The following is a 22,213-nucleotide window of genomic DNA, read 5'->3' on the forward strand; positions in this document are numbered from 1 at the left end:
AAGTGGTTGATAAATGAATTAATACCCAGATATGGAGTATCAAGAACCATCAGGTCACACAATGGGTCGCATTTCAACAATAAGCATCTCTCCAAAGTCGAGGGAGCCCTATGCATAACACATCGATTTGGGACAGCGTATCATCCGGCATCCTAAGGAACTGTGGTAAGAGCAAACCAAACCCTGAAAAGAAAAGTTGCTAAGATATGCCATGATAGTAAAATGATGTGTGGTGAGGATCTCAGGTATATATGCTAATGGAAAAGCCTCCACCCATAAGGAGACATACTTGACTCCACATGAACTGCTGACGGACCCCCAAGAGAGGGAGCACACCTCCCTCCCTTAGATATTCTGTCACGCAGTTGGAACAGACTCAGACCAGCTGGATTTAGAATAAAAGTCACAAGTTTATTTACAATTGGTGAAACTATATCCAGTGCAAGGGACAGACAGATTTCCAGGAATCCAGGTCCAAAACACACTCCACACAACAACTCCTCACTCTCCATTTTCACACTCCTCTTTGCGCTCCCAGAGGCGACCCTAGAAACTCTAGGTACCCACTCTAACCCTGACTGTATGTCCAGATATTAAAGTTGTTACTGAGTCATCGGACAGCATTGAATGACCAAACCTTTGGGAAAAGCACAGAGTCCCATCTGGGAGGTCTGAGTTGGCCCTGACTGATTTTGGCACTGCACTTCCCCATTAAAGGCCCTTTAGTCACTCGTGACCAGAGATGGGCAGTAACGCGTAACTTGTAACGCAAGTAAATTACTGTAACCCGATTACTTTTTTCAAGTAACGAGTAAAGTAAGGGATTACTATTGCAAAAACAGTAATTAGATTACCGTTACTTTCCCGTAGGAACGCTGCGTTACTGCGTTACTAAAACCGAGATTTTTTGCGAGAATGTCTCACGACAGTGACGTAAGCGAGTGCGACGTTAGTGACAACAGCTGTGTGCAGATCAACAATGGATCACATATCGATTGTGGGAGAGAGTATGAGCGTGCAGCGTTTAAAGCGTGGAAGTACTGACCTTACTTTGAGTTTGATTCCATAAAAAGTGACGAAAACTTCTTTTTACAGCGAAAAAACCCCTAAACTTCCAACAAGCACCGAGTAGCTACGACGTGATGGGAAACTCACAGAGAAACTCGCGGATTCTTCCACTGACCGCGGCACACCTGCACCAGGGTAAACCTCCGCCTGCCCTACTCCTGCTTTACAGGTGAAAATAGAGCAAAAGGACCGCTGAGTCTTTGACTTTATTTATTTTCTACTGTGTTTTACTTGCATCTATTTGAAAGACTGAGTGTAAACACAAAAAATATTTTATTTTATGTGCTGGAATGTGCAGAAAATAGGTTTAAATGTTAAACTAATTTATTCAAGTCAGAGAATGTTGCAGATAATTAAATTTTTGCTTGATGCATAAAGTTAAAAGATTAAAACTAATAAAACAAGTTTTAAAAAGAGACTTTTCCATTTGATTACATTTTGTATGATGATTATGCAGAAAAAGTAGAATTGGGCTGAAAGATCTATCACTTTATCACCTCTTCAGGTTGTAAATCGTGTCTTAAAACCCACTTTTATTCCTTGGCTTTTAACCTCAGTGAGACTTAGTTTTCTCTTTTAATTGTAGTTATTTAATTAATGATTTCACTCTTCTTTTATTTTTTTATTTTTTTTATTTATATCTCATGTAATTTTATTTTACAGTTCCAGTGTACAGCACTTTGTGTCAGCTGTGGTTGTTTTAAAGTGCTTTATAAATAAAGTTGATGATGATGATAAATCGTGTTTTTAAAAAGTAACTAAGTAATTACTTTTGAAAATAAGTAATCAGTAAAGTAATGGGATTACTTTTTGGGGGAAGTAATCAGTAATTAGTTACTGATTACTTCCTGATTACTGAAGTTCCTGTTGAAGTCCCGGTAAGTGTTTCTAAGGAATTGTGTTTATGCAACTACTATCATAATGTAAATGTAATCTTCATTGGAGAGCGTGCATATCGATATTGGCTGCAGACTTAATCTTCTCTGCTTAACTTCTATATGCAAGACACGTTTTAAAGATAAAGTGACTAATTACTTGTTTGTATTTGTATCTTTATGTAAAGTAATAAATGATGAGGAGACCTTTCAGTATGTGTTCACCTGTGCAAGTGTGACAAGAGTAAAAAGTGACTATACAAAAAAATGATATGAGTCTCTTTGTGGCTTTCTGTACTCGGAGCTCTATAATAGCATATTTACTTTTAAACATCAGTTATTGTTAGATTTTTTTGTTTATGCATTATTTGCCATTCTGAGTTTAATAGTTAATGAAAATGTCGAGTTACAGTGACTTTGTATCTTCTACAAGAGACGCACAAGACAAAGTTAAAAACTGTAGCGGAAAGTTGGGCAAAGTCCAAAGACTTACAAAAAAAAAAAAAACAAGCCTTTGCCAGACGAATCCAGAAGAAGTACAGAAACCTCGTGTACAACGTTGGAGATCAAGTTCTTCTCCGGAACATGAAACGTCGAAGGAAGGGAGGAAGACTTGATCCAGATTTTTCAGGACCCTAAACCATTCAGGACATCGCTGGCAAATGTGTGAGATTTAAAAAGGAGCAACAATCAGTACAGGATTGACCATATTAAGCCGTACAGAAGAAGCCACCCTGTAAATGTCAGTGACAATGAAAAATGCCCAACTCACAGTCAGACAATGAACAGCAGCACAAACCTGAAGATGCCCCCCTGCCGTCCTACTGCTAACCCTCGGTACCAGCAAAGGATACCAGACCCTCTGTTTTTCATTATGCACCCAAAACGGCTGACAACAGTTGTTGCTCCCACCAAGAGTCAAATTCAGTTCCGGGACCAGAAACGCTTGAACAAGAACTTCCCTCCTGGAAACAAAGCTTAGAAAATGAAGGTGGCATAGTGAACAACTCTTTTTGACCAGTTGGTCATTTGTTGCCAGTTTGGCAACTTGATTCACTGTTGCATGACTTTGTTTGCATTTTGCAGTCTTCATCTCATACTGGATGTAATGAAACATGCAACGTGCACTGAGCTTGTGGACGTCTGACAATAGATTGGTCTGTCAGTAATTTCTCCCACCCGCTGTAACTTTCCTACTTCTCTGCGTGAAAATGCATGTTTATTGTGTTGACTTTTTTCCTGTTGTGGCTCGTTGGCCTTTACCCGGCTTTCCACTAAAAATCTCATGCATGCCTGAGCTAACTTATCATATTTTTCTTTTAGTAAAGCGGCTATGGGCTGCAAAGGATACTGGGGGGTGGTATATTGAGAAACTCTGATAAGGTTTCACCCATACACTTCAATAGGAAAGACTGTTATCAACCACAACAAATGTTGTGACATCTGTGACATCATAATTACCAGTTCCAGTACATGCAGAAAGAACCCTTATCAGCAATTATAGTCCTTTCTAGGTTTTGATGGACAGCACTCAGCAGTTACTTCAGAACTTGTTGCTGCTGGTGTAAAAACTGATTATTCAAAACAGGTCATTGATGGATACCTGCACCGTCTCACTGAGAGACGAAAGGTAAGTAAGAAATGTCCTTGGCCCACTTATTTTGAAATACAAAAAATGTATTTACTGTTCTGTAACATTTAAACATTTTAACATTTATACTTATACAGAATGCTGTACACCTGCTCTGTTCAGTGGCTGCAAGCTCGTTGTTTTCTGGGCAGTTCAGATGCATCACCAAGGTAAATTGGAAGTTCAGAAGTGGTCCAAAAAGTGGACTCCTTCCTCTTTCTGTGGACAGAGTTCAGCTCCATTAAAGAAGACTATATTTGAAAACACCCTGAGACGTATGGTACCTAAGTAAATCGAAATTATTCTACACTTCCAATCCCACAAATGAAGTTCCCAGTTGAAGACATGTGGATGTGTCCTGTGAACTTTGGTACACACTGGATTCTTGTGATATGTCTTCATTTAGTTATTAATTATAACAACTTCAAATATAAACAGCTGTCTTTTCCACTCCATGTCTCCTTGTATTCTGTGTTAACATTAGATGAATGTGCGCTGGAGGCGTGTTTTGATAGTGTGATTTGGCCATCAGAACGTCCTACCTATAGACATACGATGGCATAAACCACGTAAGGTAGCACGCTACCGTAAGATGTTTTGATAGAACACCTGCATTTCATCTCTGAGGAAGTTATCCCAGAGAAATAAAGTGTGTAAGTTCATCTCTAAATGTTTGTAAAGCATTCCAACGTTAAGCGTAACGATCGATATATGGAGCGACTGCTGTGCATTTTTTTTTTTTTTTTTTTTTTTTTTACACGTGCATTAAATTAAAGTCTGTTACGTCGATTAAGCATCACAGGGTGGGGGGTGGTTCCCTTTTTTTTTTTTTTTTTTTTTTTGCTGGGAGTTTGCAACCCTGTTAGCTAGGCTGTTTAATATATGTGAGTGAAGTTGGCCCCCCCACCTTCTTCAAATCCAACAAAAGTGGTACCAAACGTTTGTGCTACGTTTGTGCTGCTAAAATTTTCGTTTGTGCTGCTATCATTTTAAAGATATTAATAAAAATTTCTAGAGGTCATCAGAGGTCAACCAGCCCCCCCACATTACCCAAATCCAACAAAATTGATGTCAAACGTTTGTGCTACATTTGTGCTGCAAAAATTTTAGCAGCACAAACGTAGCACAAACCTTCGATACCACTTTTGTTGGATTTGAAGAAGGTGGGGGGGCCAACTTCACTCACATGTTTAATATTTCTGCTAAGTACTCTTTAAAATACCAGAATAGGGAGGATGGAGCAGGTTTAAGTTTATTAGATTGATCAGTATTGCTGCATCCAAACTACAAAATATTTTGGATGCAGTGTATTTTTTACATACAGGTATAACATACACAAGGTAGAAAGATAAAAAAAACTGTTTTATTGATTATAAGATACATAATATTGGATTCATATCAGTATCGGCAGATATCCAAATTTATGACATCAGTGTCGGACAAAGTGGTATCATGCCATCTCTAGGACAGACTTTAACAGGACTGTAATGACGAGAGTACGAATACGAGAAAGATACAAATGTGGGACGATAGTGAGGTTTCTGATATTCATCAATGTAGATAAGCTAATAATGATAGGAGCCCTAAAGAATTAATAAAGGATGTAAATGTAGATCTTTGTCCGCTTTAATAGCAAATAGGGGAGCGGATTATGGATATAATTTAAATTAAAGCTGCAGGCAGCCATGAGAGGGCTACAAACACCAGGTGGCGTTGGACCGTCTGATGTAATGTCACACTGATGCATAGCATGTGTGTAACCAGCAGTTAAAATACCATCCAGCAGTGGCGGTTCTAGCCTGTTTGGCGCCCTGGGCGTACACTCCCTCTGGTGCACGCGCACCAGAGGGCTCTCGCGCTCACTTCTCACGTTTCGAAAAAACATCGGTGCAAATTATACGTCTGTATCAGGATGTCTGGTGTTTTCGTGTTTGTTGTTTTGTTTTCATTTTGTTTTATTTTGCGAGTTGGTTATTAGATGCTGCTCCAGCCACCAGTGAATCCCCCACCGCCCCGCCCTCTCCTGTCTGCGCTGCAAGCAGCAGGCGCACCTCGCAAACGGAGGGCGCCCTTACTCCCAGCAAATGGGCGACAGAAGACCGATCGGTGCCTGTGACATTCCCAGTATGCGCTGGCTGATGTCGGGGCAGCATGAGTACCAGCAATTTGTTTTGTTTGGTTGTTGTCTGTTCATATTATATTTGCAGTTCTAGCTCCTAGTTTCACTCACTGTGTCTTCCCTGTTGCATGTCCATTCAGTCATGTCTCAGTGGGTCTTTGTATTCTGCGTGCTTCTTTTGTCTCGTTATGTCTGATCTGTCCCACCTGTGTTCCCACCAGTTTCCCATCCTCTCGTTATCCTGCCTGTGTATTTAATGTGTTAAATACACAGGCAGGTTTGTGTGTCTCCTGTTGAAGTTCCCCTCGCTGGTCTTCATGTTCCGCGTTTCCCTGTCTCAGGTTTTTATGTTTCATGTCTCGAGTCCCAGGCGTTCTGTTCCTTTGTGTTATTTCTGTAGCTTTTCTTAGTTAAGTCGCTGCCGTGTTCTGCCTTTCTTTGTATTTTGTCAGTCGTCAGTGCTGCCCTTGGGTCCACACTCTCCCCACGTCTGCATCACCAACATTGACGGTATGAACCAGCCACACCGTGGGGGCGGGGGGCATCATTTATTCAGTTGACAACCTATGTGACCAGTGGCTGAATCAATCCAGGAGGGAGTACTATTGTGCCGTACCAAGCCGGCTATAGCAACTCATTTCTGGCCTCTCTGGCTACTAGACCCACTCCATCCACTCAGACTTTCTTCTCCACCCCCAACTGCAACCGCTTACCTTCCTAGCCCACCAGCCCCGCCTTCGAGGAGGAGGCAGCGCCCCCCCACGACTTCAGAGCAGTCAGCTGTGGTGAGAGACAATTTTCCTGCTCCTTTTGAGACTGAAATGACAGACTGATTTCGTTCTGCTCTTCCTGGGCCTGGAGTTGCAAACCCCGAGTCTGTTAACTCAGCCTGATTCTTCGGGGTCGGTAAAGACGGACTGTAAATTTAAAGACCGTTTCATCTGAGCTGTTCTCGTCAGAATTTAAGACGTGTAGCTGCTAGACTGGCATCTCAAGAGACTTTCACTCCCTCCAAGCGCTTCCCCAGAGGCCGAGCTGCTGACCTCAGGAGGCGGTGCAGCCAGAGGTCTCAGCACCTGCTGGTTCCCTTTCTGTTCCCACTGGTGGAGAGTCCCCTCCAGCCGTCCGCGGCTTCTTCCCCAGCAGGAACACCACCGTCTGTTCCTGCTGGGGAAGGAGCAGAACTGGTCTTGCTTATTTGGTCATGTTTCCAAAAACATGTTTAAGGTTTATGCTAAGACTAGTTTGTCCAGAAAAATAAGTAAATAAATTTGCATTTTCTTGTCTTTGAAGCTCTCATGTTTGTAGATGTAACTAATTAACCCGATACTTTATTACTACCAGTGTTGGTCAAGTTACTTGAAAAAAGTAATCAGTAACTAATTACTGATTACTTCCCCCTAAAAGTAATCCTGTTAATTTACTGATTACTTATTTTCAAAAGTAATTAATTACTTAGTTACTTAGTTACTTTTTAAAAACACGATTTACAACCTGAAGAGGTGATAAAGTGATAGATCTTTCAGCCCAATTCTACTTTTTCTGCATAATCCATCATACAAAATGTAATCAAATGGAAAAGTCTCTTTTTAAAACTTTTATAGTTTTATTAGTTTTAATCTTTTAACTTTATGCATCAAGCAAACATTTAATTATCTGCAACATTCTCTGACTGGAAGGAATTAGTTTAACATTTAAACCTATTTTCTGCACATTCCAGCACATAAATTTTTTTTTTTGTGTGTTTACACTCAGTCTTTCAAATAGATGCAAGTAAAACACAGCAGAAAATAAATAAAGTCAAAGACTCAGCGGTCCTGTTGCTCTATTTTCACCTGTAAAGCAGGAGTGGGGTAGGCGGAGGTTTACCCTGGTGCAGGTGTGCCGCAGCGGTCAGTGGAAGGATACGGCAGTTTCTCTGTGAGTTTCCCATTATATCGCACTCGGTGCTTGTTGGAAGTTTAGGGGTTTTTTTGCTTTAAAAAGAAGTTTTCTTCCCACACACAATGGACACTAATGTTTTTGTCACTTTTTATGGAATCAAACTTAAAGTAAGGTCAGTACTTCCACACGTTAAACGCTGCACGCTCATACTCTCTCCCGTACTCGATATATGATCCACTGTTGATCTGCACACAGCTGTTGTCACGACCGTTACTCTTACGTCACTGTCGTGAGACATTCTCGCAAAAATATCACGGTTTTAGTAACGCAGTAACGCAGCGTTCCTGTGGGAAAGTAAAGGTAATCTAATTACCGTTTTTGCAATAGTAATCCCTTTACTCGTTACTTGAAAAAAGTAATCTGATTACAGTAACGCGTTACTGTAACGCGTTACTGCCCATCTCTGATTACTACAGAATGGCATATCTGGGATTAAGGATCCCGAAGTGGAAGAGTTACGACAAGAATCCAACTGTCAACTTTTACAAATAAGCCAAACCGATGTAGGTAAAAGCTAGGACTCTGTATTTTGAATACTAAAGGGAAAAATCATGGAAATTTAATTTTCACAGTGGAGTATAGTTAGACATGTGAAATTATTGCATCTATAGTTGTTTCTAAATTGCTATGATCCAAAATATTTTGTAATTTCAGTATGCATGCCTGGACCCAGGGGTTAGCAGAGATGACCTTTGTGCAAGGGCAACGGGACTGTTGGTACGACAGGTGCAGCTGAAGAGAGGGTTGGCTGCTCGTAGATGCGACTGAGGCCACGACTCAGACAAAGGAGGAGATGCTGACAGAAGTGAACATTTTATAAATGTTTTCATTTCGACTTTTCTTTGACTCTAAGGTCTGTGTGTAACTAGTTAAAATCTTATAAAAAGATGGAAGATTAAGAGGAGGGCTAAAGTCTTTCCACATTAAACGTAAATAAGAAATATTGTGAATAAGAAATATGTTTCTAAGAAATCTGAAGTACTCTTTAGATACAGTGGTATGCTGTTAGCAGGTAGGTCAGGAGACGTGGATGACATGGAGAGTGTTGCAGTGTTTGTGGACGCGGATGTTACAGCTACACCTGATAACAGTTCTGTCAACCTGCCGATGACGGCGGCACCGGGGCAGTACGGAGGTTTTGTCAGTGGAGATGTTGATGTGTTTGAAGGTGAACTTACTGAGCCTACAGAGTGGACTGCAAAAGGTTTGTGCCATGTATGACACGTGTCCTGACACTGACAGCACATGTGCAGTCATTTCTCAGAATGGACAGCATGCACTCTCAGTGCACGCTGTGCTGTGGGTTTGGTCAGTGACAGGGAAGAAGTGTTGTTCTGCTGTTTGTGTACTAGAGACACATGCACCTGCTAAGGTTAAACCAGAAGGGGAAAGCCCAAGGCCAATCTCTTAGGTTGATGTCCGCGGTAGTGCCCTAACAGATCATGAGAAAGCAAAATGAGATTACTGAGATGCTTGTAAAACAACAGGTTGTCACTGCTTCCAGCAATAGAAATTCCTGTTTTTGGTGGTGATCCTTTGCATTTTAGATCCTTTCTTAAGGCGTTTGAGCAAGGAATAGAAACTAAGACTGATAACATGCAGGATGGGCTTTCTTATTTAGAACAGTTTACTACAAGATCAAGCCCAGATATTGTAGACACACCAGTTGCAAAGTAACATCTGTATGAGTGTACTCATACAGATGTTAAAATTCTGAATCTATATAAAATAAACTTTGTTTTTCTGAATGTTTTTAAATAAATGTTTTCACATCTTTATGTCTCAAAAAAAAAGAGGGGTGTGGTAAAGATGGTTTTTTGTTTGCCAAATGTCTGATGGGAAGACGGGAGGGTTAGAAAATTATTTTGACTTAAATGTCACGGCCTCTTATGTTCCAAACACCAAAAAAGTCCAAGAAAAGGCCGTGGGTGGCAACGGGAGGTTTGGAACATAAAGGCCGTGACAGGCTCTTTCAGATGAGAGCAGGCGCTTTGATAGTGTGTTTATTTTTATTTTTTAAATCCGGACCACTTCCGGATGATTAGCTGCTTGAAAAATAACATCGTCCAGTACAATGAGATGACTTTGGTGTGAGGGAAACAAGGTCTCATCTTGAAATGATTCAGGAATGCCCTCGATGAATTTAATGTTTTTATTTTTCTCTTGAAGCTCAGAATACAGAGGTTGAAAGGATGTATAAACCCACACAACATTGTCAATAAGCTTGTTCAAAACATGTACACAGTTTTCCAATACAGATTTCACAAAAAAGGTCTTTCCAGAGCCACTTGGCCCGACAACCATACAGGAAAATGGCACATGAAGTCTGGGGTCAAACTCGATTAAAGCAGGCTGAAACATTTTTTAAAAAACAAACAAAAACGAATAACAAAAAATCAATAACCAAAGGGTAAAGTCAGACCTCCTGGCAGCAATCTACGCTTGTCATAAACAACACGGAATTTTTTGGGAAATGATGAATTTTGTAGTGAAAAGGCTGATTTATTACGAACGATACTGTGCTGAGGGGCCTCAAGTGTAGACCCTCCTTCACAGTTATCAATGTAATTGTCAACAAGAGTCTTTACAGATTCAAAGTTGACCTTCTCGCAGACATCATGTGTTTGTGTGATTCCTTTTGCTTTCAAAACAACTTTACCTTTTCTGGTCATGTAACCATAACTGTTAGGTCCAGCTGCAACAAACTCTGTAATGAAATCATCCTGGTCTAACTCATTTGTTAGCTCGCCTAAATACCTGCCTGTTTCTAGTTCAGATTGATTTTCTTTAGTGAGATACACTACGCTATCAGTGTCATAGTAAATAGCTCTTTCCTGCAGCTGATCCAAGTAACTGTAGAGTTTCATACGCCCATATGAAGTAGTGAAGGCCGCAATGAAGATGTTATCTGTGGAGTTTGGGAGCGGAGTGCAGAGGTCACCATAACACCATTGAATAAGAGCCACATCATCACTGACAAAAGAGAAATAGCTCACTTTGTATTTTGGAGAGAACATGAGGTTAAAGAATTCCTCGGGGTCACTCACCAGTTTGCTCTGTGTGAGATTATTTCTCTGACCAAATTTTCCCCAAAAAGAGTTTAAACACAGTTTGGCCAGTTGTCTTTTAGCAGGGTTTAGTTTTATGTTTTCAGGGTCTAAAGTTATTCCTTGCTTAACCTGGTAGTCTTTAATGTAAAGCTGTTTAGCCTCCTCAGTTACAGCATCTGATGGGTAGCCTGAAGCTTCTTGTTTTTTGCGCAGGAAATGATGTACATAGTCTGTGAATATTGTGTTACTCTGTCTCTCAAAGTGCCATACGTCTGTGATTCGACCTATTTCATAACCCTTTTCTAATGCGAGGTTAAACTCGGGAGTGGTCCACACCCCTCTCAGTGCTCTATCCTCGTTACTATGGTTACAGGCTCCTTGTTGGTTGTTCATTTCAGCACAAGTGCGACAGAGTAAAGAGAAGTTTTCCTGATTTTGTTTTAAATGGTAAGACCGGAAAATAGAGCCGTCGTGGTGGGTAAACGGTGGCTTTGATAAACCCAAAGTAGTTTTTAGGGTGCTGAAAATTTCGAAAGATTATTTGAGGATGACCTAAGGGGTAACTACATGTACTATTTACATATGGATACAGGGATGTGACATCGACATAGTTGATTTTCTCACGGGGCCCGGCACTACAGCGAAGTTGTGCTGGGCTTGTACGGCCTCCACAGAGAGCATGGCGGGGGTTCAAAGGCTCTGGTGGATCATAACGTTTGAGAAAGCTGATTACACTCTCATCACTACGTTTTAACTCGGTCCACTCATGCTCCCAGATTATAACAAGAGAGACATTATGCTCAGCTCTCAATCTAGCGAGCCTGTCTTGAGTGGCGCTGTTTAACTCTGCAAAAGAGGAACCTACCAGGGGGTTAACATCGGACTGATTGGAAAAACACTTAATACACCCATGGAAGTAGCAGCCCAAAAATTCCCACACGTATGTTTTACCATTATTTTCGGAATATCCATCTACATAATAACTACCGAGCTGTTTTTCTCCTTGATTGAGCGCATGTCTGATAAAAACACCTTGCGTAAACGAGAGATATTCGAGCCATTGAATTGAGGATGAGGAAAATGATTTTACCTGATTATGGTAATTTAAAGGACAGGGCAGGGCCAGAGAATTGGCAGGCATGAAGTTTGTCAAATACGTTTTAAGACAAGCGCTTGCAAGCGTGTTGCGACTGAAAGGATCTACTCCTGTCTCTTCAATAAACCCGTTTCTAAACAATGTGCAACCCCGAGCTAGAATTTCAACATCATTTTTACAGTATAACAGTGCCTGTTTCATGAAATTGAAGGGGCCAGAGCTGACTGAATCATACCATTTGTAAAATTCCTGTCTAATTTCTGATGTCATGCGCTCGAGACTAAATGCGGAAGGGGGAGGGTACGGCCCAACATAAGTTAGGTTTTGTTTGGAGCTGAAAGAATGAGGAAAAAAACCTTTAACACTATCTGAAAATCCCATCGCTTTCGGGATAGCTGACAATGGCATAGGTAGGAAGCATGACGAGTCTATATAACGTTGATTAAAGTCTGGGTCTGTAAAGCTGATCACTTTGGAACCTTGCATTATCAAGTTTGGTTTTAATCCTCGCCTAACTAACCCGCGAAGGATAATGTACGCATCGAAACCCTTTGCATTATGAGCGATAAAGATTGAGCCCTTGAAGAGGGGGCGTCTAAAATGAGCAAGAAAGTTTTCAACGCAATGCTCACCCTGAGAGCTCCAAGATTTACCATCTGATGTTTTTGTACACACCAGAAAAGGGCTGTGCTCACCGTGTTCGTTAACAAAAGTTTCAAAATCATTATTATGTTTTGTTTCGCGTTGTAAAACCTGCATATAGCACTGATGTGTTTGATGATCACTAGAGATTTCCTGACGACAGATTTGGCATTTTCTCTTTTGGCATTTGTGAGGTTTTTCATATGCTGCTAAGTAATATAGCCTTGAGCACTTGATACATTTCCTGTAGAGCTCACAGTTGCTGGCAGACCTTTCACGCCTCTCAACGAGTTTTTTTATGGCTCTCAAAACAATAACGAGATCTACAGGTGCGATTACAATCGGTACATACAATAGGGGAGAGGAAATGATCGTTGCAGTCAGGCTGCATACAGACTGAGCAACGAGCAGGGCAGAAATGGGATAACACATGGTTAAAGCCTATGTAACAATGAGTACACAAATACGCTGTGCCCAAAAATCCTTTAAGATTTTTGATAGCGTAGTAATGATTGTCAAATAAAAATAAACACAAGGTTTTTGCGCTATTCACTGTACTAGTCTGAAATTTACAAAGGGTGCGATCATGCTCGTTACGGTAAAATACTATAATTTTACATCCTAGTAACCTTTCAAATGTAATTATTTGATTAAACCCAACAGGCGTTTGATCATTTAGACCAGCTTTTTGTTGAATTTCTCTAGCTAATGTTTGTGCTTGATAGTCATTAAAATCGGGTTGCAGAAGGTGGGCAACACTTGTGGCAAAACACAACTTATTCGAGGGGTTATGGACCACGTATAAAAAACGTGTTTTCTTTTTCACAATTTCGCTGTCGAGTATGTGTTTAAGCAATCTTTTCCCACTGCCATTTGGGGGTGTAACAATCTGAGCTACAACCTCCAACGAGCCATCACACATTACTGACCAGTTTGACTGTACCGCTCTCAAGAATAAATTTTCAAATTCAGATAAATCATGATTATCACGTAAAATCACTGAAACATTATTTTGTAGCTGCTGGCCTATCAATTCTAACTGGATATAATCGCCTGGACGTGCGTGAGAGAAAACCCTGTTTGATATTTCACGTGCACTAGACATTACGCTTTGATAATAATGCGCATAGTCGGGTATATCGTTTGGAGGAGGAAAATTCAAAATTTCTCTAATTTCAACGTTATTAAATTTATTTCTAACAACTATAGAGGGTTGTGCTGAATTACTGGCGCAACTCTGGTCTGGATTACCCCCTTGTTGAAAGGAGTGATCATGGTTTACTGGGTTAAGTGGCTCGTTCGCAGAGACAATGTCTGCGGGAGAGCTGAGTGATTGATGAGGATTAGAGTCATTGAAAGTGGTTGACAGCTGTACCGGGGGGCTGCGGCTGAGCGGTTCGTTGGGACACGCATTTTCTGGGGAAAAGACTAGCGAATGCTGGCTTTGAGAATCAATGAAACGATTTTGATTTAGCCTGTTTATTTGACTCAATAACTCTGGCGGTATTTGAACCTCATTTTGTATTTGGGCCAAAGCTTCTAAAGCTCTATTAATTGCTAAAAACGGATCAGAAGAGGAGATGTTTTGTGTCAGACTCATTTGTGAATGAACCGCGTCTGACTCTGTTTGGATCTCATCATGATCCAATCCCAAACTCAAAGAAATATTTTGAAAGGCACTTTCATTGGGTGCTAATCGGGCAAGAGCTAAATTAAGCAATTCTAAAGGATCATTATTATTGATCACCTCAGGTTGCTCACTGTTTTGTGAATATGTAATCTGAGAATGGTGTATATTTTCATTTAACCTAGCTAACGCTGTTTCTAAAGCAAGAAACGGGTCTGTAATATCTTGTTCCTGGTTATCCATTTATTTTATTATTATTGTTTAACAGGAATATATTAAAAGAACAAAAAACCACAAAAGAGAGTATGTTTGAAAAGCAAAATGAAAAAAAAAATCAAAAACAAAGTTTTTATAAGATGAGCTGAACTAATTCAGCGAACAGAGAGACCGCGCGAAGAGCGATTGAAGCCAGCTGCCTTCGGGTGCGTGTTCGCGTTGTCCTCGTTGTCCTTGCGATCCTGCGGGTCCTGCTACTCCTCCTTCTGAAACGCCCTGAGAATTTGAGGGTAAGATACAAACAGTTAGTAAAGTTAAATAGAAAAGGGTTAGTTTTTATTTTAAAAAAGAAATGAGAAAAAAAGCGAGAACCTAGAGAGACTGACCGTGATTGGGTCTCAAAGGCAGGCGCGGTGCATTTCGTGTGTCTGATGGCGGAGAATAAGAAGCGTTTCTGGGGCTCCGATCGGCCGGAGCATCGGGAGTGAGCTCGGAGAGCAAATCTTGCCTGTCCCCGGCGGACAGGCGCAAGTTTTTCCCAGAGGGTTGCGGGAGAGAACAAGCTCTGACGGGAATGGAACTGGGGCCAGATGAAGCAGGGCGATCTAGCGTAGAGAGCAAATACTCTCTGTCCCGTGTGGAGAGACGAATATTCTTTCCTGTGGATCGCACAAGCACTGGTGGTGAAGAATTCGGGGAACTCGTACCAATAAAGGTGTCCAAGTCAGAGATATCTAGAAAGTTTGATAAAAATGAAAAAAGAGGGTAAATGTTTTGTTTTTCTTGTACAATTAGCTGTTAAGAAGGGGAACAAGAATGAACCAAACCTACCAATTCGATCGAGAGACTCAAAAAAAGAGGAGTTGAGCAGGTTTATCTCAGAGTCTGAAAAGAAATAACATCGAGTATTTACAAACGGGGAAAAAACAGTAAAAATATAAACATTATATGAACAAGAGTGAGAAAAAATGAGGTACCTGATGAGGCCATGATCGCTGCTATAGTTTAACTTACAAACGCACTTTTTAGCTCTGAGTGTTAGAGGGGAGCTTATATATGTTTTAAAAAGTGTATTCCAAGTGTTACAGAGCCTATTTGCATGGCTTTTTTGAAGATGAAAGGATTGACAGAATGGTAAAAAGGAAAATGCGAAAATGTAGTTAGAGAGGAAGATTAACACTTACCGAGTGATATACACATAGGGCACGCGAAGGTAGTTGTTGATCCCTGGTTTCATGGCTGTTGAGCTCGCAAGCAGTCTGAGCGGCGCCAGCTGTTGATACGTCTGAAGTCAGATCTCTTCTGGGGGTTCGAAGATAGTCTTAACATCAGCGGGAGATCGTAAAATCAGACCTGGAGCGGATTGGCTAACCGGGGTGCGAAGGGAGCGGTGCAAGGGTTATGTGATTGGCAGCGGGGCGCAGTGAGGCGGAGTTGGTCTAAGGGGGGAATTTTCAAACGAGGTAAGCAGCGCATTAGGGAGCAGAGCGCGGAGCGAACAAGCAGGAAAAAATTGTGCTCTGCAAGAAGTTGTGGATCGGAGATTAAGAGCGAGGTAGAACTTAGAGTGTGGGTTGAATTTTAGAGCTTGCTAGTAAGAGGGAAGTTTTTGAAGGAAAAAAGAATAAGGATTTTCCCTGTTATCGAATATAAGGTTTTTGGGAATAGAGGGGTAGCTAACAAGTTATTCTAGGGGTTTTGGAGAAATCGCGGAGAAATTTTTAAAAGGAGTTTTGGCTTTGTTTGGCTGAGCATGAAGGGAGCCGCGGGGCGCTGAATTTGAGAAAAAAGACTAAGGATTTTTTCAGGATTTTCCCTGTTATCGAATATAAGGTTTTGGGAATAGAGGGGGTACCCTAACAAGTTATTGCAGGGTTTTGGAGAAATCGCGGAGGGTTTTTTAAGGAGTTTTCCCTGCTTATGTATCTAAGGAGGGTTAGGGGATCGCGAGTTTTTTCTGAGTATGAGTTTTATTCTAAATCTACAAATGCATATAAATCTAAATAAAGTTTTCCCCCAAGGCATGCAGCATGTGTTTGTGGCCATACTGAACGTTACAAAAGCACAAGTTTAACTAAACAATTTTAATATGGTTTAATACATTTTTAAACACATGAGCACAGAGCCCGAGAGAGCACGGTCCGGAGACACGGGCGCGCCCTCGCGCGCCCAGACACACAGCCTCGGGCGCGCGCACACACACTGACCCGCCACCGGATGGCGTTTTTTGAGCATAAAAAAAAATAAAAATAAAAATTTAATTGCTTAAAGAAATAAAAGAATGCTATTTTGATATATAAAAAACTTTCTAAATAATCAATTATATTTTTATGAATATCATATTTTTATGAATATCATATTTTTATTACTTAATTACTTCCGGACTTCCGGAGCTCATGAATAATTAATGAGCTCCGGAAGTAACCTGTCACTATTTTTGACGAAAGGGGTATAATATCACTCTCTGTAGCATACTGTCTGAAATATTCGACGGCTGCAATAATTCTTCAAGTGTTATTTTTTTCTTTGTATTCTAATTTCACCGAAGTTTACTAAACTCAACAAACTTAATATTACGTACCGGGACATTTATTCTCTCCTCATTTTCTTTCGCCGAAAATTGTTTTCTGACAAACCATCCTACTTTGGCAAAACGTCCTACCGTAAGTAGTTTATGCACATTTCTGCTGTCACAGAGTAATTCCAGGCCAATTTAAGTAGGTATGACGGTTTGCCACCTAACTTTGCCCATCAGAGTATACTTGTAGCTCATATTCATACAGCCAGGATGGTTTACCCGTTAAAGTATGCTTGTAGGTAACATTCACAAAGGTAGCATGGTTTGGCACTGAATTTTACCCGTCAGAGTATGTGTCTAGCTGTTATTAACAAAGGTAGGATGATTTGCCACTGAATCTTAGCTGTTAAAGTATGCTTGTAGCTCACATTCACAAAGGTAGGATGGTTCGCCACTTAAATGTAGCTATTAAAGTATGCTTCTAGCTCAGATTAACAAAAGTAGGACGATTTGCCACTAAATTTTAGCCGTTTAAGTCTGCTTGTAGGTGACATTCACAAAGGTAGGACGGTTTGGCACTGAATTTCGTGTTGTGCGCATGCGCAGAAACAACGGGTAGGATGGTTTGCCAGGTATCAAAGTCAAAAGTCAACTTTATTTGTCGATTCTGCCACATGTACAGGACATACAGAGAATAGAAATTGCGTTACTCTCAATCCCTAGATAAATAGCAATGAACATTTAAATATATTTAAATATAAAAGTGATTAAAAATGCAAGTAAAATAATTAAAAAGTAAAAATTTAAATAAATACAATTTTACATATAACAAGAAAGCTATACAATATACAATATAAAGGGTAAGTGACATTGAGTGTAAACCAGGCAGAGTAGTGCAAATAGGCAAATAGTGCAAATGGAGATTTAGTAGTGTACGGTAAGAGAAAGTGTAACAACAAAGTCTTATGAGGTAATGGCAGTCCAATGCTCCACAAAGTGACTGGTAACTGGTGCAGGCCAGTGAGTGAGTCAGAGTGTGTGTGTGTGTGACAGAGTTCAGTGAGACTGTGGAGGAGAGAGGGGAGAGGGGGCAGAATCGGGAGGGAGTTAAGCTTCCTGACAGCCTGATGGATGAAGCTGTCCTTCAGCCTGCTGGTCCTGGCCTGGAGACTCCGCAGTCTCCTCCCCGACGGCAGCAGCTTGAAGAAGCTTTGCATTGGGTGCGTGGGATCAGCCGCTATGCAAAGGGCTTTTTTAGTGAGACGGGTGCTGTAAATGTCCTGGAGGGAGGGGAGAGAGACACCAATGATCCTCTCTGCAGCTCTCACTATGCGTTGGAGGGTTCTATGACAGGACGCATTGCAGGCTCCAAACCACACAGTGATGCAGCTCGACAGGATGCTCTCGATGGTGCCTCTGTAGAAAGTGTACGTGATGGGGGCTGGTGCTCCTGCTCTTCTTAGTTTGCGGAGAAAGAAGAGACGCTGCTGTGATTTCTTGGCCAGTGCTGTGGTGTTGTACGTCCAGGAGAGATCCTCTGTGATGTGCACACCCAAGAACTTGGTGCTGCTCACTCTCTCCACAGACGCTCCGTCAATGGTCAGAGGAGCATGTTGGGTGTGCATTCTCCTGAAGTCCACAACAATCTCCTTCGTCTTCTCCACATTCAGAGAGAGATTGTTGTCAGCACACCACGTGGCCAGGCGTCTCACCTCACTTCTGTAGTCGGTCTCATCCCTGTTGCTAATGAGACCCACCACCGTTGTGTCGTCCGCAAACTTGATGAAGAGGTTGGAGCTGTGTGATGGAGTGCAGTCATGGGTCAGCAGAGTGAAGAGGAGGGGGCTCAGCACACATCCCTGCGGGGCCCCCGTGTTTAAAATGATGGTGCTGGATGTGTTACTGCCGACCCGTACTGCTTGAGGTCTTCCGGTGAGGAAATCCAACAGCCAGTTGCACAGTGAGGTGTTGAGCCCCAGCTGGACCAGTTTTTGAATGAGCTGTTGGGGGATTATAGTGTTGAATGCTGAACTGAAATCTATGAACAGCATTCGAACATATGAGTCATTTTTGTCCAGGTGTGTGAGTGCTGAGTGGAGTGCAGTGGAGATGGCATCATCGGTTGAGCGGTTGGGCCGATACGCAAACTGGAAGGGATCCAGGGAGGGGGGCAGGACAGTCTTGATGTGTTGCATGACTAGTCGTTCGAAGCACTTCATCAGGATGGGAGTAAGTGCAACAGGACGGTAGTCATTAAAGCAGGAGGGAGATGACTTTTTTGGAACCGGAATGATTGTGGTGGCTTTAAAACATGTGGGGACGACAGCCTGGATGAGTGATATGTTGAAGATGTCTGTGAAGACATCAGTGAGTTCCACTGCACAGTCTCTCAGTACACGACCAGGAATGTTGTCAGGACCCGGAGCTTTACGTGCATTGATCCTGCTGAGGGATCTCCTCACGCTGTCCGGGGACAGAGTCATCACCTGGTCACCAGGAGGGGGTGGGGTCTTCTGTGCAGTGGTGCTGTTGTGGCCCGTGCCCCCCCCCCCCCCCGCTGGACATGCCACTGAACTTCACACAATGATGTTAAATCAGTCAGTCTTGTCAGCTTTAACCAGTCAGTCAGTTCCCCATTCTTTTTTAAATTCTCACACACCAGAAACTCACAATCAGCTCACTCATTTAGGCCACAGACACGTTTTATTCAGTTTTCCTTCTTTCCCTTCATCATAAAACACGTGACATGTTGTCATGCACTTCACAAAACAAGTTTGTTCTTATGTGTTCAGTATTGTGTATCTGGGTGCAGGGTTCACTCGCACATCAAAACAGGAAACTCAGTGTTTTAGAGTCTCCAACACATCCCATTCACTTGTGCTAAAATTCAGTCACCTTTCCTTAATCTAATTATGATCAGCTAATTTGCATATCAGCTACCATCCCACCAAGTTGACAGGACAACAGAAATGCATGTTCAAAATGTTATCACAAAAATAGAATTTCCCTCATACAGTAAATTACTTGTGCTGCATCAGACAGAAAGCATCTCCCAATTTACTATATTAACAACTAAATTTATTGTCTGATCACTGGTTGTTCAAACCAGAATCTTTTTCCCCACAAAAGTTAAACTGTTGTCCTGCAGCCTACAGAGTTAATTTGTCAGCATTGGATAAATTCAGCATTTGGTAACAAGCTGATTTTCATTGCATGTGTGTGTGTTATTAGGCAGGTTTAATCGATGTCTGAGGAGCTGCATCTCCAGCAGAACATGTTGTTAAAGCTGCCTTTCCTACACACTTGTTTGCTATTATTTGATCTTTTTTTTTTTTTTAAACTAATTTGCTATTAGTCCAATGGTCTTTGCATCACTTTTCATCACACTAAGTGACTTGGACAAGATGACAAGCAGAATCTCATGCTTAAGATGCCGTCTGGTCTTCATGAGTATCATTGTATGTGTATATGCATGTAGGGTTAGCATGGTTAATGCATTTTCTGTATGTTTTTGTGTTCCTCTGTCATCAAATTTTCATTATTCTCATCACTGCTTAAAACAACACACATCTCTCTGTTTTTTTAAACTGTCCTTTTCTCCAAAACAGAAAGTAGCGTTACAGTTGTTTCAGACTGAGAAACACCAAACACTCTTCATGTTATCATTCATACTTCATCCACACAAATATTTTATTTCTTTTTGTCCACTGGGCAGGTGACCTGCAGAATCATGTCTGCCCCAGCTGGATACCTTTTCACACACACCGTGATGCCAGACACACTCACTTCTGCTTAGCACACAATTTCACTTCATTCGTCAACGATCCACACACCATGTACTGCCCAATAAATACTTTGCAGTGTATTTCACCCTTGGACTTCTTTTACGTTTGCGGCAGGAAACGCGACTTACCCCAAAACCCAGGCTACGTGTACACAACAGATCACAGAATTCTAGTTTCTAGGTATGTGTCTGTGTGTATGCGTGTGCATGTGTGTGTGTGTTTGGGCGTGCGTGTGCATGTGAGTGTGTGTTTGGGCGTGCGTTTGTGTGACCTCCTGGGCCCTGTTTCAGGAAGCCGGTTTAGAAAACTCAGAGTGAAAAACGATACTCAGGGTTGAGTAACCCCGAACTGTCCAACTCGGAATATTCGGTTTCAGAAAGGCTGATAACAATTAGTTCAGTCAACGCGGAGTTGCTTTAACCCCAAGTGAAGCGCGCGCACGAGGATACATAAAGCCCTGATTAGTGGAGCACAGATTAAGCGAGTCACCATGGAGACGGAGGGAAAGAAGGCGCGGTCAATGTATTTTACAGCGCTTGAGGCCGAAATTCTGATGGCAGCATATGCCGATAACATGCAAATTTTGCAGAAAAAAGTAACACAGCCTCAGCTGCAAAAGAAAGAGAGCATGCATGGCAAAACATAGCCGACAGAGTCAATGCGTGAGTGTTAATTTAAACATTGATCGAGGGATTTCCACCCATTTAACACGTTATTTTATCATATGTTATTTTATTTGTTATTTTATACATTTTATTTTGTGATGTGATGTGAGCGCAGGTGCAACCCAACAGGCCCCAAACGTGCCTGGCAGCAAGTAAAAATGAAATATAAAAATATAGTCCAAACAGGTAAGGTGTAATTGTATTATGAGCCATAGTGCTTGGTCTGTTTGTCCCATGTAAATCAATTGCAGTTAGAGGCTACATTAATTTTCTTTCTGTGAGCACTTATTGAAATTATCTGAGCACATTACAAGTACATATTTGCTTACTCTGTATGCTCAAATGTGACCCGTTATAGCCAACAGAAAAAAAGCGGAGGCCCGAAAAACAGGTGGGGGTCCTCCACCACCACCACTCACAGAGGCTGAGCAGTTGGCCCTCAGCCAAAACAGTGGGCGCCCTGTGGCCGAAGGCATCTCTGCGGGGACATCCTCTGAGGCAATAACCCCGCAAGACACAAGTGCCTACATAAGGGGTAAATCCAAAATAATACATGATGTGCATACATCCTTTCTTCACAGTCACCTTTGCAGTGCTACTCATTCATTTGATAAACTCTTTACCATAATGGATTATTTTGTAGTGAAGTTATTTCCCTACTGACTTTGCCTTCCCTCAGCCTTGGTTGTCTTTGAGAGCATAATGACAATGAAGTGTAAGGTGATTGGTATGTTTGTTAATTGCCATTTGGTCCCTTGTAAGTTATAAGTGACCTGTATAAACCTCATATTCTATCAGTTGATGGTGTACTGCATCTGGTGCAGCCTCCTGTTGAGCCAGACCAACATGCAGTTGTGAGTAATACTCCACAGATTATATGAGTTTACAGTAGAACAGCAATGTTGTTAATTTCTTTACTACAGGAAAATAATGAAGAAACATTGACAGCTGTTACAGAGGAGGAAGCAACAGAGACAC

General features: G+C 41.5%; 1 protein-coding gene and 1 long non-coding RNA gene across 2 annotated transcripts; one reads left to right on the forward strand and one right to left on the reverse strand.

The window, feature by feature from the left end:
• The first annotated feature begins 5,994 nt into the window (after positions 1 to 5,994).
• Positions 5,995 to 9,318, forward strand: LOC145429846 (uncharacterized). The gene is made up of 3 exons (XR_013910175.1): positions 5,995 to 6,477; positions 8,053 to 8,139; positions 8,291 to 9,318. It is a non-coding gene; the product is annotated as an uncharacterized LOC145429846 (long non-coding RNA).
• A 4,961-nt stretch (positions 9,319 to 14,279) lies between these two features.
• Positions 14,280 to 16,529, reverse strand: LOC145429634 (uncharacterized). Its single transcript, XM_080303335.1, has 4 exons — positions 15,452 to 16,529; positions 15,099 to 15,152; positions 14,654 to 15,001; positions 14,280 to 14,543 (listed from the first exon to the last, which is right to left on the reverse strand). The coding sequence occupies exons 1-4, from the start codon at positions 15,465 to 15,467 to the stop codon at positions 14,401 to 14,403; spliced, it is 561 nt and encodes a 186-aa protein (XP_080159461.1). The 5' UTR covers positions 15,468 to 16,529; the 3' UTR covers positions 14,280 to 14,400.
• Positions 16,530 to 22,213: the final 5,684 nt, after the last annotated feature.

The sequence above is a fragment of the Astatotilapia calliptera genome, chromosome 7, assembly GCF_964374335.1.
Source record: "Astatotilapia calliptera chromosome 7, fAstCal68.1, whole genome shotgun sequence".
Taxonomy (NCBI): Eukaryota; Metazoa; Chordata; class Actinopteri; order Cichliformes; family Cichlidae; genus Astatotilapia; species Astatotilapia calliptera.